This window comes from Dasypus novemcinctus, chromosome 7 (assembly GCF_030445035.2).
Source record: "Dasypus novemcinctus isolate mDasNov1 chromosome 7, mDasNov1.1.hap2, whole genome shotgun sequence".
NCBI classification, from domain to species: Eukaryota; Metazoa; Chordata; class Mammalia; order Cingulata; family Dasypodidae; genus Dasypus; species Dasypus novemcinctus.
The window spans coordinates 115,246,970-115,265,999 of NC_080679.1; the positions used below are offsets into that span (position 1 = coordinate 115,246,970).

Here is a 19,030-nt window from a genome sequence, read left to right on the forward strand (position 1 = left end):
TAAAATAATGTAGCTTTCACATTAAAAGGAATATTTTTAAAGGTATTGCATGAATTCTTCTAGTTCTAGCTAAAAGTGATAATTTAGACTAAGTTCCAAGATTTGCACTGAAAATTTAGTAACTTCTTCCCAGAAGCTCACTCCTCAGATATTAAAGGGTAACTTATTCTATATTAAGTTCCTTTGTTACATGCACTTAAAAGATCAGGTTTCTTTCCCTTCCTAGCTATTTTTGCAAAATTTTTAATTATAGACATATCATTACTTGATTCATATCTGTCTTTTCCACTAAATTGTGTACTCCATAAGAGCAGGAATGTATCTGTTTTTACCAACCACCAAATCCCAGGTGTTCTGCATTGTGTTTGACACATGCGTGCTCAATAAATATTTTCTCAATGGACAAATGATGAAAAGACTCATGGGCTTTAGCCCTCTTAATAAATTGTCTGTATGGCTCATAACACATGGACGAGACCTTTCATTAAAACAGTAAACTCAAGATTTAAGCAACTTCAAAGTCTTCAACAGTTTTCTCATGAATTATAAACACAAGTTTCACTCTAGAACCAAAAGCATGAAAGTCAAAAAGCAAATTTCCTACTTTGTGGCAGTTCTGATAATTATGGTAACAATTATTTCTGTATGAGAAGCTAAAGGATTTAATATTCCACTTTAAAATAATTTAAATATTTAGCTAGAAGAAAGTGATCATTTCTTCATTAAAAACCTCACTGCCATTCTCCAAAACTCAAGTTTTATTTTTGTAACTGCCTTCAAAACCACGGAGTTACTATTTGAAACTCAACAGATCCACAACTGACCTCTTCTCATTTTACCACTTTATCTTCATTTTTTAGGCAAGAAACCACAGCTCCATGCTTGATTCTTCCTACTGTACAGTTCATCCAGCTTATCTAAATCTTCTTTGATATGTCCTACAATCCTCCCTTCTATCCTTTCTTTGTCCCATCCTAATTGTGGATGACCAAAGTATGTCATTGGCTTTAAATTTACCTTATCTCGTGAAGCAACTCTCATATCCCTTCACCACTCTAAAATCTAGCAAGGACCTCTTCCTATTTGCCTAAAGCAGTGCATGGTGTCCTCCTAACTAGCAGCATCAAAATTACTTGGGAACTTGTTAGAAATGCACATCTTTAGGTTCCACTTCAGACCTAGTAAATCAGAAACTGAGGCTAGGGCCCAACAATACATGATTCTGATGCACACTAAAATTTGAGAATCACTGGCCCAAAAGCACCAAATATAGATTCCTTTAGTTTTGGACGCTGTCCATAATCTGGTCCTATCTTTCCTACTAACATTCTTTCTTACTTCCCTTCAACAGAGGGCCTTCACTCCAAAAAAGACATATTTTTTCATGAAATCCCAAAGGTTCCTTCTCACTATATGCTCTCTACTCATGTCAGCCCCTTCTTGTACCTTCCCAATTTCAAGGCTCAGTTCATTTCCTACCTTCTCTACGAAAACATTTCCAACAATGTAGTCCACAACAAACTTTTATTTAAATTTCCACAATTTTATAGTTAGTACCACCTGGCTTACAATTTGGCTATTCGTTTTTTGATTGTTTTTTAAACATAAATGGATCAAGTTTTTTCTTTAATACAGTTCTGGACTCACTGTACCTGCTCAATAAAGCCCTGACAGTGTGGTTGTCTTAGTGAACTTGTGTTTTTTTTTTTTTAGTAGATGTGGGATACTAGCGGTCAAACTATTATTCCAGCAGGAATTTTTTGTATTGCTCCATGCCATCTAATGACAACCACAAATTCTCTCCCCCCTATTGGTAAGATTATAAAATGTTGCAACAAGCTAAACAGACTTCCATAACCAGGAAGCTTAAGTTTCTGGGCCAATGAACAGAAAAACTTCTTATTGAAGCTATCACTTCTCCACAAACTTGGCTTTCAAGTAATTTCAGCGATACAACAGTTTCACACAGACAGCTGTTCAAGGGAGTTTGGCAGGCACAGGAAGCCTGGGCACATTACCCAAGGATATAACTCGAATCAAAGCGTTCCAAAGCCATATGCAGACTTTTTTAAAAGGTCATTCTAAAAGACAGGATGGAGATGGTGGGAGTGTGGCAGATGGACAACAACCAATACTACGAAGAAAGGCCTCCTCCTGACATGTAATGAATGTAAACGAAAAGGAAGAAAAGCAGCTGTGAAGTTTACTGCTTACCATAAATAAGTTTCAAAAGGAAGTGAAAATAGGGACGAAGTCGTAGCCTCGAAAATTTGTTTTGCGGGTGGGTAGCAAGCAGATAATCAAAAGTCTAAGGGAAGTGGTTTGAGAATAGAGAAAGTAAAAACTTTCCTCAGAATTCTCCTCCCAGGGATTTGGCTGACGTGGGGGGACCGGGGTTTGTCACGAGACTGGGAAGGGGCTTGCAGCTGCCCAGAGAAGGAAGGACGGGGCGCACCGAGGCCACATGGGTCTTATTTTTCCCACAGAAGTGGCATCACATTTGTTGTGTCTAGGTTAAGAAAGCCCTGGGGGTACGCTGGGGCCCAAGGTCCCAGTAACCAGTGCTGCGACTCACTCACCTTTCCCATTCCGAGGCAGTGGTGAAGTCCGTGATCTCAAATACTTCGGACTCTGGCTGCGGGAAGGGGAAAGAGAGAAAGAAAAAGATTGAGCCCCTGGGCGCTGACGCGGAGGAGATGAACGTAAGCAGAGATAAGGCTAGACTGTCAGGGAGGAAACACCTCACCTCGCTGTCGGCCGCCATCTTGAGGAGCGCCAGGTCGGGCGCTAGGGCTGCCGGGAAGGACAGCAAAAAGGCAAGGGAAGGAGGAGGGCGGAGAGTAGGCGGAGGCTACGGGCGGGGCTTCCTCGCGGCCCCGCCCCACTGTTAGCAAATTAAGTCTGCGAAGGTTCTCTCAGCCAGAAATCATAATTCAGAAATAAAACAATGCTCTCTATTTCCCAGGGCCGGAAGAACTTAGCCTACCCCCTCCAACTCCCCTTCCTCTACTTCATTTAATAAAATTTAAAAATATCCAGTTGAGAAATGAATTCAGAAGGAAAGGGAAGCAAGTAGGTTGGAAAAGGCCATAGGCTCATGTGGATGAGATTGTATTAAAAAAAAACTAAAGTACATTGGCTATGTTTTTATTCAATCTCTGTTGATTGCAAGGCACTGAGCTAGATCGGTAATACCCACCTACTCTCAAACTCCAAATTTCCAACCAATGGACTAGCAATGTGTCTGGAAAAAGATCTTGACCAAAAGGAGGAAGTATTAAATACAAATGAGTGTTTATGGCTTAGAGATTTCAGAGTGAGTCGGGAGGTCATTCCAGAGGTTATGCTTATGGAAGTCTTGGGAGAATCTCATTGACTGCCACAGGAATCAGAGCCTCAAACAGCAGGGCCCCTGAGGACTCTAGAGACATCTGGAAACTATAAGCTGGGTAGACAATCAAAGGAGTTTGGCACCCTGTCAGTGGGCCTTACTTTGGAATTTTTGCTCCCCAATCTAACAGAGTTAGACTCATCTGTAGTTTCCCTACACATGACTCTCCTGCCCCTTTTATTTGAACCTATAAGTAACACTGTAACTGTTAAATATATGTCCCAGAGACTTAAATCTGTGGTCTGTTTATGAGCCAGTTGAACCCTAAACCTCAGCAGAGTTGCAACACCTACTCCCAATTCACTGGACTGACCCAGGACAACTAACAAGGGCAGGATGATAGACAACAACCATCCCGAGGAACGGCGAGCACCTGAAAGCAAAACAGTTTCATCTGCCTCAAAGGATCTAAGACCCCTCTCAGTTAGCAATAGAGTGGGCATCACTATCCCCAAATCCTCAAGACTGGGGAATGAACAATGGACTAAAGAAGATTTATTATTTTAAAAATGGAAGAACTTTTATCATTGATATAAAAGCTGTAGCCACCAGAGGTTCTAAGGGGAGGGAGAGGGAAGAGTAGGTGTAACAGGGTGATATTTTCAGGACCTTTAAATTGTCCTGCGTGACACTGCAATGACAGATACAGGCTATTATACATTTTGTCAAAACCTATAAAATTGTGAGGGGCAAAGCGTAAACTATAAATTATAGTCCATGACAAATAGCAATGTTTATATGTGTTCATCAATTTCAACAAATGTACCACACTAATGAAAGATGTTGTTAATGTGGGAAAGTGTGTGTGTGGTGGGGGAGGGTATATAGGAATCCCCTATATATATATACACATATGTTTTTTTAAAGATTTATTTATTTATTTCTCTCCCCTTCTCCCCCACCCCGCCCCAGTTGTCTGTTCTCTGTGTCTATTTGCTGTGTCTTCTTTGTCCGCTTCTGTTGTTGTCAGCGGCACGGGAACCTGTGTCTCTGTTTATTGCGTCATCTTGCTGTGTCAGCTCTCCGTGTGTGCAGCACCATTCCTGGGCAGGCTGCACTTTCTTTCGCGCTGGGTGGCTCTACTTACGGGGCGCACTCCTTGGGCATGGAGTTCCCTTATGCAGGGACATCCCTGAGTGGCATGGCACTCCTTGCATGCATCAGCACTGTGCATGGGCCAGCTCCACACAGTTCAAGGTAGCCCGGGGTTTGAACCGTGGACCTCCCATGTGGTAGACGGACGCCCTAACCACTGGGCCAAGTCCACTTCCCTATATATATATATATATTTTTTTTTTTCTTTTAAAAAATACTTTCATACACATCTCTTTTTTTTTAAGATTTATTTTTTTATTTCTCTCCCCAAATTGTCTGCTCTCTGTGTTCATTTGCTGTGTGTTCTTCTGTGTCCGCTTGCATTCTTGTCAGCAGCACCTGGAATCTGTGTCTCATTTTGTTGCATCATCTTGCCGCATCAGCTCTCCGTGTGTGCGGTGCCACTCCTGGGCAGACTGGACTCTGGCGCGGGGCGGCTCTCCTTATGGGGTGTGCTCCTTGTGCGTGGGGCTCCCCTACATGGGGGAAACCCCTGCATGGCATGGCACTCATTGCACGCATCAGCACTGTGTGTGGGCCAGCTCATCACACAGGTCAGGAGGCCCTGGGTTTGAACCTTGGACCTCCCATGTGGTAGGCAGACACCCTATCCATTGGGCCATATCCACTCCCCTATATTTTTAATATAACATTTATGTTATATTAAAGCTTCTTTTTTGAAAAAAAAATTTTTATCCAAAAACAAAAAAAAATAGAATCATCCTACTGGTTTTCTGATTTCTGGGAAGAGCAACATATTGTTCAGTGAACGCTTCATGTTCCTCAGTGGAGGAACAAAGAGGTTGCCAGCTCACAATTAATAATTATATCTCATAAATAATGAAATATTTACAGATAAAAAGATACCAGGTCTAGAATTTGCTTCAAAATAATGGACTTGAGGAAGGGGATGGCGCTAGGAATGAAAAAAGATTGTCTTTAGTGGATCATTTTTCAGGCCAGGTTATGGGTACATGGGTGTTTATTATACTGTCATCTCCAGTTTTGTTTAGCTTTGAAAGTTTTCATAAATTAAAATTGTTAGAATTGAATCTCATTTTGGGAGTTCTGCAACCCCCAAGAGGAAATTGAGGGTAGGCAACTAGGAGATGCAGCTGCAGCAATGAAAATACTTGATTTTGAAAAGTGTTAGAGAGATCAGAAATTTGGTGATGTATAAAGGTCAAATAAGGTAACTAAAGAGCAGAAGACACATAGTATTGGCAGTGTCAAAACTTGAACTCCTATTTGTAGATGCTCTTTTGGTTTCTGTCCACTGTACTAGTGGGTGGCTGTGAGTTACTACTGTAGCAGTCTTTCCCAAGCGGTCTGAACTTGCACCACCTTCATTCATTCACAAGTATTTATTAAACACCACTAAAAGAGAATCACTAGGCTCTAGGGATATGAAGGTGTATGGTGGATATAGCCCCTGACTTCATGGAACTCCAGATCTAGTAGGCAAACTAGAAATTTGCTGCACCAACAGAAAGGAGAGGTGCTACACGTATCAGTATCACTATTAAAATACCTTTCCCATTATCTTTAAATAAGGAACAAAAACTAAAGGATTATTATGTAGGGTCTTAAAATGAGAAAAAAAAATCCATTCATTCCACAAGTATTTATGGAGCTTCTTCTATGTGATAGGCATTTTGGAAGTCACAGAGTATAAGGAAAAAGACTTTACCATCCTCAAGGTTACTGTCAGACCATAAAGAAGAAGGGGAAAGAGGGAAAAAGAAGATGGATGCAGGGAAACAGACTTGGCCCAGTGGTTAGGGCGTCCGCCTACCACATGGAAGGTCCACGGTTCAAACCCCGGGCCTCCTTGACCCGTGTGGAGCTGGCCTATGCGCAGTGCTGATGCGCACAAGGAGTGTCGTGCCATGCAGGGGTGTCCCCCACGTAGGGGAGCCCCATGCGCAAGGACTGCGCCCCGTAAGGAGAGCCGAGCTGCCCAGCACGAAAGAAAGTGCAGCCTGCCCAGGAATGGCTCCACCCACACTTCCCATGCTGCTGACGACAACAGAAGTGGACAAAAGAAACAAGACGCAGCAAATAGACACAGAGAACAGACAACCGGGGGGGGGGGGGGAATTAAATAAATCTTTAAAAAAACAACAAAAATCAAAAACAAGAAGATGGATGCAGAAAGGGAGATTTGCAGCTATGGGAGATGAGGAGGATTAGATAGTAAATACAAAAGGAAAAAAAGTGTTTGTTCACCTCCCTTTTTAAGATTCTCACCAAGTGAAATAAGTCTGTGACTTTTAGGGTGAGACATATCCATGTTTGAAACCATGAAGTTCAGCCACTAACTTTCTGACCTTGGATAAATTACTTAACTAAACCTCAGTTTCCTCATTAGCGAAAGGGGTCTTGTAATACCTACAACTGCATAGAATTGTGACAAAGATTAAAATCTCTATACACTTGTAAAAACACTTAGCACAATGTCCTAACAAGCAGGAGGTGATCAATTAAGGTAGCATTCAAAATGAATGTACTATACAAACCATAAACTGCTATTCAGATGTAAGGCATTGCTCTTTCCTCCTTGCTTAGCCATGAAGATGTTTCAGTACGTACCAAAATCAGAAACTCCACAATCACAAAGATGTTATTGCAAGAAGTTAAATTTTAGAAACTGTGTGAAACAGCCTTATCAGGTTGCTAGGTAAAGTTTTCTTCCAAGATATTTTTGGTTCCTTGTCTTCTCCCCAGAGAAAATTTTAAAATAAGTTATTTGGTAAAGCAAAGTGTGAAGCCAGGATGCTAATGATCTGAAGCACCCAGGGGAGACACACTTTTATTAGATTTTCACTGGTTCACAGAACAGAAAAGATTTTGTTTCTTAAGTGTTAAGAGCTGTTTTACTACACATCCAAAGGCAAGGGTTTACCATGCAAGTGTGTTTCCTCTCTGCCATAATTTTCGGTTATTTCAAGGTGTTACCAATAATGGCCACAGGGAGAATTTTGACACAGAGGCAATTTAAGAGATTAGGAGCCTGGAAAAATCACCCTCGGTTTAGTCCTCAGAGAAATGTGGTGGCATAACAGTTTAATTATGTCTTAGTGACAGAGCAAACACAGTTTGTGTAAGGAGCAACAGTGAGACCACACCATCCTCATTTTCCTTGGCCCCTGTTCTAGGAAAATCAGGAATTCTCTATGACCCTGCCATTATCACAATAGAAGGTGCAGCTGGAAGAGGAAGAAATTCTGCGAGAACACGAAACTCTTCTGAGAAAAATTCACTAAATAAAAATTACTGGACTACACTTATGCGTTCATTCAGTGATATTTATTAAACACTGTGGTAGATTGAATTATACATACCAACAAAAGACATGCTTTTAATCTTAATCCACATTCCTGTGGGTCTGCACTCAGGTGTAAATAGGACCTTTTAAAGATATTATTTTTAGGTAAGGTGTGACCCAACTGAATCAGAGATTATTCTTTGAATGCTTCCACAGGATCTACCTCAAGGCGTGACAGTAGACACTTGTCTTGGTCTTCCAGGCCGCTATGGCAAATATCACACAATGGGTTGGTTTAACAAAGTAATTATTGGCTCCACATTATTGGAGGTCTTACGAAGAGAAGAAACCAGAAGACAGAAGTCGAGAAAGCCACAGGGAGGAGCCATAATCGAAAGTCAGTGGAAACCAGATGAGGGAGAGATCTCTATGTGACAGGAGGCAAGCCAAGGAACCCCAAGGATTGCAGCAATCCAGCACCAAAATGCTACAGATTTGGGGGAGAAAGCATTTACTTGCCAATGCCTTGATTTTGGACTTCTAACCTCTGAAAACCATGAGCCTGTAATTCCAAGTGTTAAACCAACCCATTGTGTGATCTTTGTCATAGCAGCCTGGAAGACTAAGACAAGCATCTACTGTCATGGCCCTCTGGTAGAGCCTGTGGAAGCATTCAAAAAATAATCCCTGATCCCTATCCTCAAGGTGTCCACAGTCTGAAACTGCTCTCAGTCTAAGATAAGACTTAAATGAAAAAAATATGGTTTTAAAAAGGATGCATGACAGTTACCCAACTTCTTAAAGCTCTTTGTAAAATCAGTGGTAGGGAAATATTTACATAATCTTTCAAAAAACACACACTCTAAATAATAGTCTGCTATTTCTTGAGCTAGAAAGAAATAGTCACCCTGGTGAGGAATCCCTAGAGATTTTCAAAAGAAATAATGCAATCTTCATTCACTCATCATTCAGTCAGTCATTTCTTCAATAAGCATTTGGTAAAAGCAGCTATGCGCTTAGCGCTGTTTTAGAAACTGGGATTGAAAAACATAAAAGAAAAGTTGCCTGCCCTTCAAAAGTTTCAAGCATAAAGTAATTGAAGTCCTGGATGGTAATAATAAATCAAGAACAGCTAATTCCAGGTTCTTAGGTTTGGAACTTGTTTTCTGGCAGATTCACACAGGACAGTACTTGCTGGCAGGTTGATTTAGTTTACACAAATAAATATGCTTTTATTTTTAAACTATTTTAATGGAGTCTTGAATTGGGAATGTGGGAAGCAGAAGAATTAATTGGAAAGAGTCATAAGAATTGTGTATAAGTTTACAGAATAAGCATACACTGTTAAACATATGTGTGGGTGTGTGGGGGTATATAATTGTATATACAATTAATTACTATATATTACACACGGGCATGTTCTTATTTAATCTCCAAACTTTCTTTGTTAGGATAATGAACTGTTCTTGCTCAGGTGATTAAGAAATGCAAAATCTTATACTTAATCCTGAAATTCTTTTGTGTCATAATGTCTTAAATCCCACTACTTTTGCAGTAAAAATGTCTCCAGGTGCTTGGTGATCTGCTCCTCAGATTCTATTTAACATTCACTTCACTCTAGTTGCCAACGTCTAAGGAGTTCCATCTTAACCGCACCTGCTATTTTGCTGGCAGTTAATCTTCTCTCTTCCATTTATCTCTATTCTTTGCATTTGCACATTTATGTACTGCAATACACAGCAAAGTAAGAGATACTTAAATCACTATCACCAAAGGCAGAGCCTGGTAATCTGTATTTTTAATTTCAATTGTTGTAAGTTTTACATAAGTTAAAGGATAGTTTTCTCATTGTAAAAGTTTCAGATGATACACATAAAGCCAATAGCCTCTTTGACTGTCCTCCTTTCAAATCCAATAGACCCCATGCTATAATCTCTGATACCAGTTAAGTGTGTCCTTTCAGACCCTTTCCTGTGTCTTTACATATTCATTTGTGTATATAGAAATATATACTTTTACCTTCTTTTTAATTCGGATTTTGCACAAATAATAATGTCTAGTACTTATTAAGTGCCAGGCATTCCTCTAGAAACTTTACTATACAAACTCATTTAATTTTTACAATAACTCTATGAGGTAGGTACTATTATCATGCACCCTATTTTACAGATAAAGAAACTGAAACAGAAGGAGCTTAGGTAACATGCCCAAGTCACACGCCTACTAAGTGGTAGGGCTGGTCTTTGAAACCAAGTAGTCTGCTTCCTGAGAGGGGCTCTGGATCTCCTCACCATACCAGTATCCTACTATCTGCATTACTTGGCAACTGGCTCTTTTCACTTAAATCAGTGGTTCTTAACCTTTTTTTGTTCCATGGACCCCTTTGTCAGTCAGATTAGATGACTGTATTGTAATTTATTTATTGCGTACATTCATAAGTGAAGGAAATGATAGATTTCAGTTACAGGTCAGAGAAAATAAAGATAATAAGTTGATTTTTTTCAATGCAAGTTCACAGACCTCTGGTTAAGAACCTCTGACTTAAATAGTTCAGTTTCTTGGAGCCCATATTTGGCAGTATTTAAAGCTCTTTTCTCCTTTTTTAAACTGTTGCACAGCATTCCAAACTTCAAAGTCTGGATGAACCACATTTTATAAAAACCATCGCCTATGGCTTGACATGTAGACCACTTAGTATTTTTTGCTATTAATGAAAGTGTTACATGAGTGATGGGTACATGGGAGTTCATTATACTATTCTGTTTACTTCCTTTATGTTTGCAACTTTCCTTAATAAAAATTTATTTTAAATAGGAGGATAAAAATTAACTATACTGGCCTCGTCCCGGGCCGCCACAGCCCCTGCACAGCGTGGCACCCGGACTCCACACTGGCCGCTGCCCACTGACCCCTTGGCCTTCCCCTCCCAGAAGGCAAGTCGGAGGCAGCAGCGCTCAAGCACAGGCCCAGGAGTGGGGGTGGGTGGGGAGTGGGGATATATGGAAACCTTTTATATTTTTTAATGTAACATTTTGTGTGATCTATGTATTTAAAAAATAATAATAAAAAGAAAGGAAGAAAGAAAAGAACACAATAGTAAACAAGGGATATTTCAACTGTGGAGTTATCCTTTTAATGAAGAAAGCACCGTGGTAAACTGGGATTTCAAAAAATCTTCAGTGGAAGCTGATTTTAATGTAACCAATAATCCTTAAGGCTTTTCACTCTGAACCACTCACCGGCAGGCGCTACACCTGAGAAGCGAGTGGGTTCGTAGCCTTGACTGCAGCAGAGCTGCCGTTAGGTCTCCACTGGCGCTATGCCAATGGAAAGGATGGAAATGGACCTCATGTTAATTTGTGGTCAGCAATAGAAAACAACAAGGGTGGAATTTTTCTGCTCCAAATTGGAATCTGAAATATGAAAACAGCAGTGTGGAAGAAAATTTAACAAATAAACGTGATTTATTAGAAAATGAAAGAGCAAATGATACTTTACCCAGCATTTAAAAAAAAGAACCAGAAACCATAGAAAACTTTGAAGAATCTTTCACAAAGGAACTATGTGAAGTATTTCCATATTCTGATTTTTCTCCCTCCACCTTTCAATATTCTGGACTTGCACAAATGAGTCCCCCTAAAATCAGAAACTTTGGAAAGTGATGGTGGAGCCCCCAGGAAGCTCTACTAAACACTTGATAATGTTTACTGGAAACGGAAAGAATACTTGTGACTATACAAAAAGAGAAGCCCTAACTACAAACTAACTCTTTACTCCAACAATTACTGAATGACCTTCATCCTCCAAAGCAATACCCAAAGTGAGACAGTCAAGCTTCTCTGATTCTTTGAGTCTTCAGACATCTTGTATAGATAAATGTCAAGAAAAAAAGAAAAAACAATTCTGGCTCTTGCAAGATTGAACAAAATACTTCTAAATGGAACTGAAGCAATGCTGGAAAATATAAGTGGAATACTAGACCACTGTCTCTAAAAGTTCATACACCACAAAACAATTTTTTAAATTTATTTACTTATTTTTATTGTCTTTTTTTAAAAAAGATACATAGATCACAAAAATGTTACATTAAAAAGTATAAGAGGGAGGAAGCAGACTTGACCCAATGGATAGGGCATCTGTCTACCACGTGGGAGGTCCAAGGTTCAAACCCCAGGCCTCCTTGACCCGTGTGGAGCTGGCTCACGCGCAGTGCTGATGTGCGCAAGGAGTGCTGTGCCACGCCGGGGTGTCCCCTGCATAGGGGAGCCCCATGAGCAAGGACTGTGCCCCATAAGGAGAGCCGCCCAGCGCAAAAGAAAGTGCAGTCTGCCCAAGAATGGCACCGCACACACGGAGAGCTGACACAACAAGATGACGAACACATAGCAAATGGACACAGAGAGCAGACAACTGGGGAACTGGGGGGGGGGGGGGGGGGAGAAGGGGAGAGAATAAATAAAAAATAAATCTTAAAAAAAAAAAGTATAAGAGGTTCCCATATGCCCCATCCCCCACCCCATCCCTCTCTTCCCGCTTCAACAACCTCTTTCATCATTGTGGCACATTAATTGCATTTGGTGAATACATTTTGGAGTGTAGCTGCACTGTATGGATTATACTTTACATTGTAGTTTATACTCTTCCCCAGTATATTCAGTGGGTTTTGATAGGATATATAATGCCCAGCATCTGTCCCTGCAATATCATTTAGGACAATTCCAAGTCCCGAAAATGCCCCCAATTCACATCTCTTCTTCCCTCTCCCTGCTCTCAGCAACTACCATGGCCACTTTCTCTTCATCAATGATACAATTTCTTCCATAGTCACAATAGTTCCATAGTAGAATATCAGTAAGTCCACTCTAATCCATATTTTATTCCTCCACCCTGTGGACTCTGGGGTGGTGATGTCCACTCCACCTCTAAATCAAGAGAGGGCTTAGATGCCACATAGCTAGTGGATGCCATTCTCCTGCTTGTAGTTGTAGGCACTCTTGGTTCCCTGGTGTGTTGGTTGACCATCTTCACCTCCCTGTTAGCTGACCTTGGTAAATTCAACAAACCGGAGAATACAAGTTGCAACTCTGCTGAGGCTCAGGGTCCAGCTGGCACATGGGCAGTTCAGAGATTCAAGTCTCCTGAGCATATACCAACCCCAGTACCAACCACAGATTCAGTAAAAGTGACAGAAGAGGCATGTGTGGAAAGGTTACATCTGAGTCCAACTCCATCACATTCAGGAGCACAAATTCCAAATAATTAACTTGACTGCAAAAGTGTGGAAATGCATAGAGTTGATGGTAATACATCATAGTGAGTAGCACCTGGTTTATAAATGGGATTGTGGTTGAAAAGGATAGTCTAGGGATGTAAATATCAATTCAAAGAAAGCTAGAGAATAACTAGGGACTGAATAACACGATGAACCCAGAGATGGATGAGAATTGTGTTTAATATACAAATGCAATAAAATGCCCTTCTCTTGAACTGAAGTGGACATATGTCACTATTACAGGGTGGTGGGATTGTGGAGAAGCATAGGAAAAATAGAAATGGTGTGGCCTATGGACAGTTCTTTTTTTTTTTTTAAGATTAATTTTTTATTTATTTCTGTCCCCTTCCCTCCACCCCACCCCGTGTTGTCTGCTCTTTGTTTCCATTCGCTGTGTGTTCTTCTGTGGCCACTTGCATTCTTGTTATGGACAATTCTTAACAGCAATACTGTAGTAGTCTTGCATCTAAGGCAAAGATGTATAGTGCTGATACTGGGGGGGGGGGGAGGGGGATGGAAAATGTGTGCCAAATGTATGTTATGGACCATGTTTGGTGATAGCAGTCTGATGATATTATCTCGTAATCTCTAACAAATATTCCACCATGGTGTGGTGTGTTGGTGAAGGGGTGTTGTGTGGAAATTCTAAACATGTGAATGTTTGTAAACTCACAACTTCTGTAATAAAAATATATTTCAAATAAAAAGTATTCACAAAGGAGCAGAGAGGCATGGACAAGAACCCTCCAGCAAGCCTACTACTGCCCAAACAGCACCCTCACTGGTTAAACTGGTCTCAACAACATGCCTGCTGCCCAGGTCTCCAGTACCAAGTTCACCTGTACCTTTGTCTTTTCCCAAAAATCGGAGGGAAGAAATTGAGCCACCAACGACCAAAAAGAAATTTTTTCTAGAAAAATACAGTATTGAACAAACTATTCTATAATCAGAAGCTGAACTGTTTATTGCCTACTGAAGAATAAATGCTCACCCACTGACCAAAAATAACCCTTTTCTTTTATACATCTCATCATGAACAAAACTCTTGCAAGTAGCCCAGCTAAAATATGGCTCATCATTCCAAGGTACAGCTATTAAATGCACACATACAGACACACAGAGGAAACAATTGCTTGAAATGCCATGGAGTGGAACTCGTGTAAATCACTGCAGAGATGTCTTTTTATAAGTTCCAAGACTTCTTTAATGACATATTTGACAATCATTTGTATGTTTCAAAGAAATATTTCACTTGGTAAACTAAGCCATTATGTTAAAAAAATTGTTCTTTTTTAAATTATTTTCCATTATAATTCCATCAATAAATGATAAAATTGGCAAAAAAAAATTCATTATACCTGCATTTTTGTAAGCATGTATTAGAATTACATAGGTGAGATACAGAAATGGAATTGCAGGGTTGAAGAGTATGTGCATGTAAAAATGTAATAGACAGGGAAGCAAATGTGGCTCAAGTGATTGAGCTCCCACCTATGACATGGGAGGTCCTGGGTTGGGTTCCCAGAGCCTGCTAAAGAAGATGTGCAAGACAGCAAGCTGATGCAATGGGCTGGTGTGGTGAGCTCACACAAGATGATGCGGCAAGAGACACAAAGAGGAAAACATAATGAGAGACACAGGAACAAAGCAGGGAGCAGAGGTGGCTGAAGTGATTAGGTGCCTCCCTCCTCCATGGGAAGTCCTGGGTTCAGTTCCCGGTGCCTCCTAAAAAAGGAAGACAAGCACACAATGAACAGGCCAACAACAAGGGAGTAGTGGGTAGAAATAAATAAATAAAGCTTTAAAAAAGGTGTAAGAGACACTGCCAGACTGCAATAACCAAAATGAGTTTTAGTGCTTTACATACCCACAATAATGTACAAGAATACTCATTTTCCCACAATACTTAATATCACCAATCTTTTAAATTTTTGCCAATATGCTGACCAAAATGATTTTGATTTGCATTCTCTGATGCCTGATGAAGATAAAACAATTTTATATGTGTCTGGCCATTTATAGTCCTCTCCTGTGAAGAGTGATTTGAAAGCCTTCACTTATTTTTCTATGAAATTGCAAGAACTTATGATTTTTATAAAATCTCTCCAGAGGATATTCAGTCATAGCTGGGAGCCAGGCCTTTAAGGGCTCCATGTCAGAGTAGGTGAGGATCTTCATGCTCACATACATTGTTTTTCTGAGTTGCAAAAAAACCCTAGTTAATGAAACCAGCAGCCCCCATTCAGTGCTACCAAAAATCCTGGCCTCTCTCATTGAAGTTTCTGTAGCTGTTCTGACTCTTGGGCCTCAATCACATCTCCTTTATCTCCTTTCTCAGACCACTGAGATGCCCAAGTCATCCTCCCTCCTTGCACTCTATACCCCGCTCCCTGCTCCACCTCATATGCTTCCAAGTGGAAAAGAAGATATTTGGGGCAAAAATGTTCCTAGTAAAATTGTCTTCCTTAAAAGCAAGAGGCCCCTCTATGGTCTTCCTGAAAAAGCGTCTGTCTTTTCCCACAACTGTGTTGCAAAGGACACCATGGGTTTTTTTTTTCCTGACTCATTATAATAATCTTCTACATTTTCTACCGCTCCTCTCCTCCAATTAATTTTCAATCCCACTTCCAGAAGGATCTTTCTAAAATACAAATTTGATCACTTGCTTCCTTGAATAAAATCCTTTCATGTCTCTCCCAAATCAGCTGTAAACAGCCTCACTTCCCTCCTTTCTCTCCTGTATTCTGTGTCCCAGCCACACAAAAATATTCTCCATGCTCTCCTTCCTCTGGACATGCTGCTGTTCCTTCTACCTGGAACGCCCTCTGTCTACAGTTTGCCCAGTGAACCGTCATTCCTGCAAGTTTCCGCTCAAATACACCTCTTCTGTGACAAGTCCCCATGTCCCTCCTCCAACCCAGAGGAAAGCATTTTGCTCCCCCTTCCACGCTGCCTTTGAGTCTTTTACAAGCTCTGCGGGAGCCTTGCCACCTCGTTTCATCTTGTTTTGTATACCTGTCTCTCCAATAAACTGTGAGTTCCAAGATTCAGCTATTAAATGCACACACATTTTGGGAAATGAATAAATATTTCTCAAAAGGAGTGACCAGAGGAGGATTACTCTTTGGGAAGCCAATCAAAAGACGCATGGATTGCAAACCAGCCTGAACCCAAGGTTAATCCTTCAGAAATCCTATAGATCAGAAGGTACAGTACTTAAAACTTCCTCTTAACAGAAAAACTAAGAGGACTACACCTGCTGGGAATAGAAGCAAAGTAAACTGTAGTAAGTAAAACAGAATACTAGTCTGTGTGTGTACACAAAGTAGTGTTAGGTTGCTCCAAGTTGCATTGGGTGGTAAAAGAGTTTACACAGACTTAGCAATCGCTGAGTGATTTTTACCGTGATGTCATCATTGGCTAGAAAAATGAGTGTGTGTGTGTGTGTTAGGAGCATGGTAATAGCGGTAAATATATCAACATCATGGTCAGGCTGCTTGGGTTCAATCTTTGGCTCCACGATTTATTAGCTTAACCTTTCTCAGCCTCAATGTCCTCATACGTAATATGGGAGGGTTAAATGATGTCATACATGTGAGGACTAGCCTAATAAGCATTTGATCAATGTTAGCCACTGTTATTATAACACAATATTTGTACTCTCTTCAGCTGAGTATATATAATGTTAAGTAAATCTTTTTGATAAGAAACCCGTGTCCTTCAGCAAGTGGCACAAAAAAGTCTAACAGCATAAAATGCCAGGTGACCTTGTGTTTTAGAGTGCTGTGGGTCTACTTCCTCTTGAGTATGTTTTTTTGCAATTTGAAGTCTCTTTGAGCTTGGTTTATTACCACTTGTGGCTCAGACAAAAATGCGGTCCATATACTGAAGCTTTGCTTTGGGATGTCACGGCGTGTCTAGATAAGGAAGTGTTCTAATGTAGAGTCTCCATTTACTGGTGCTTTCTCAGGCATGACTCTAAGAATACAATTAGTCCGGCTGTACTTTATTGGATTCTCCCTGTGTTTAACATATTCGGATTTGGAAAGGGGCCCTTCTGGCACATTACAGGAATTACAAAGTTAGGGCTTTCCTGGAGAAAATCTCTAAGTGGGAAGGGCGAGAATGGTGACTGTGCTAACTATGGAAGTGCAGCAGCGTACAACTATTTTAAGCATTTAACCAGCAACTTTAAAGAATATACACACTTGTTTTCCTTCCTGGATGAGATTGTCCTGCTTTCAATTCTCCAAGCTAAATGCACTGCGGATGGTTGCCGGGGCAACAGTCCGTAAACTAAGCTGTCTCTTTGCAGTTAACTGAAGGGTTTGTGCAGGCAGAACCAGCTTTAATTATCAAAAAAAAAGTGCTTTGGGCTTGGCAACATCGGAAAATAATCAAAGAAAAAATCTAAATCTATGGTGCTTTCAAATGGATGCTTCGCTGCAGTGTGGGTTGACAAACATCCTAGAAATCAGTGCCACAGTGAATTAGGATGATGTTGACTGCCGCTTGGCTTGGTGTTTCTTCAGCAGTGTACCAACTCCCTGGGCAAAATACACTATAGGTAAGCCAAATCTTCACTTTTCATCCCATTTTAAATAATACCATATGTCGCAAATTTTTTTTTCTCCCCAAAGAATGTCCCAGAGGAGAAACATCAGGTAAACTGACAGGAAACTGTGTCCTAGTCTCAAATAATTATAAACTTACAGTAGTATTAAACTATTTAAGATTTTTCAAATATTGTGACAATTCCTTCTAACACTTTAAGAAAATGTCTCCAGACATAGGCTAAATAAATAATGATTAGAAAGTGGTCATAAAGATACTAGCTTCCATTGAATTATATCAAAGACAATCTTTTATTTTACTTTAGACTCCAAAGTATGTGTTAAATTTACATGGCATAAATCTTGAAACCACTTCATATTATATGAATGTATCCTTAGCTACGTTTTCTTAACACAAAAGGCGATTACCATTGCTTTGTCTTACTTATGTAAGGTTTCAAATCCAGTATATAGTGTAATAAAAAGGATTTTGATTTTCAAATAAACCATGCATACAATTAAAAATTAAAAAAGACCGGGCCTCAATTGATGCTAAACCAGAAGTCCCCATGGAATGAAATATTGCTTAAAAACCATTGAGCAAACGAGTCTAAATAGAAACTTGAGAAAAGTTTTCTTACAGAGAAACTTAAAATGGAAATGTCCAGATTGAAGGTCAAAATAGGAAATGAAGCTGACTTAAGAAAAATCAGTGCGGGTCCATCCATGTTAATGGAAAGAGTGATCTGCACGTAAGGGTACTGCTCTATGTCAAGTCAATCTTCATTGTTTTACTCTGGTTACTACTGAGTATGTGAATCAACAGATGATTAAATAATGACCACATTGCTCAGTACTGTAGTGATTTGGCCAGATATAACTTTGCAGTTATTAATTCAAGGTTTGGCTAAAATCTTAATTTTTATTTTTTATCTAGATTCTACATACTACACTTCTTACAACATGCTCACACTTAAAGGTAACATTAAAGAATTAAATCACATAATCATAACATACATAAGTCATTTCATTGTTAGGTAATAGCATTCTTGGAAAAAATACTTTAGAGGGTTTATTTCACTTTACAATTAAGCTTATGATTAAGCTTGTGATACAAATATTTATTTCATGCCTTATTACTTTAATAACTTATTTTCAGCTATTGAAGGACAGATTTTAACTATCCTTTATTTCTGAATTTCTTTTACCTGTTATATTGCAAATATCTGTTTTCGAAAACAAGTATGTTTAATCCAAGTTGCAAAGCACTTTTCCGGGACAGATGTGTGTGCACTGGTTTTGAAATTTTCTGTGGCCTGAGTATATCATCTGCTCCGCTCTGAATAAATTTCCAGGAACGTTGCTTATTAACTGTTAATGATGAAGATAATTGATGATCAAACGACAACAATCAACCACATGTGTGCTTCTCTTAGAAAAGCTGAAAGGAA

The 19,030-nt window shown here is 39.9% G+C and overlaps 2 protein-coding genes and 1 pseudogene across 7 annotated transcripts in view; 2 read left to right on the forward strand and 1 right to left on the reverse strand.

Moving 5' to 3' along the window:
- The window catches only part of RAB3GAP1 (RAB3 GTPase activating protein catalytic subunit 1), a 113,218-nt gene extending 110,378 nt beyond the window's left edge, over window positions 1-2,840 (reverse strand). For both annotated transcript variants that reach the window (XM_058301090.2, XM_058301089.2), the window contains exons 1-2: window positions 2,747-2,840; window positions 2,580-2,635 (exon numbers count right to left, since the gene is read on the reverse strand). In XM_058301090.2, the coding sequence (XP_058157073.1) occupies window positions 2,580-2,635; window positions 2,747-2,764 (74 nt within the window). In that variant the 5' untranslated portion in view covers window positions 2,765-2,840. The remainder of the gene's footprint in view (window positions 1-2,579; window positions 2,636-2,746) is intronic.
- Window positions 2,841-7,056: 4,216 nt separating this feature from the next.
- On the forward strand, window positions 7,057-17,321 carry LOC101419236 (protein FAM217A pseudogene; annotated as a pseudogene).
- The window catches only part of MAP3K19 (mitogen-activated protein kinase kinase kinase 19), a 69,540-nt gene continuing 67,567 nt past the window's right edge, over window positions 17,058-19,030 (forward strand). For 2 of the 5 annotated variants that reach the window (XR_011649285.1, XM_071216476.1), the window contains exon 1: window positions 17,320-17,593. The gene's annotated coding sequence lies outside the window, so the exon portion shown is untranslated. Of the gene's footprint in view, window positions 17,594-19,030 lie in introns of all 5 variants that reach the window. The other 3 variants (XM_058301091.2, XM_004480168.3, XM_071216477.1) reach the window with 3 other exon arrangements.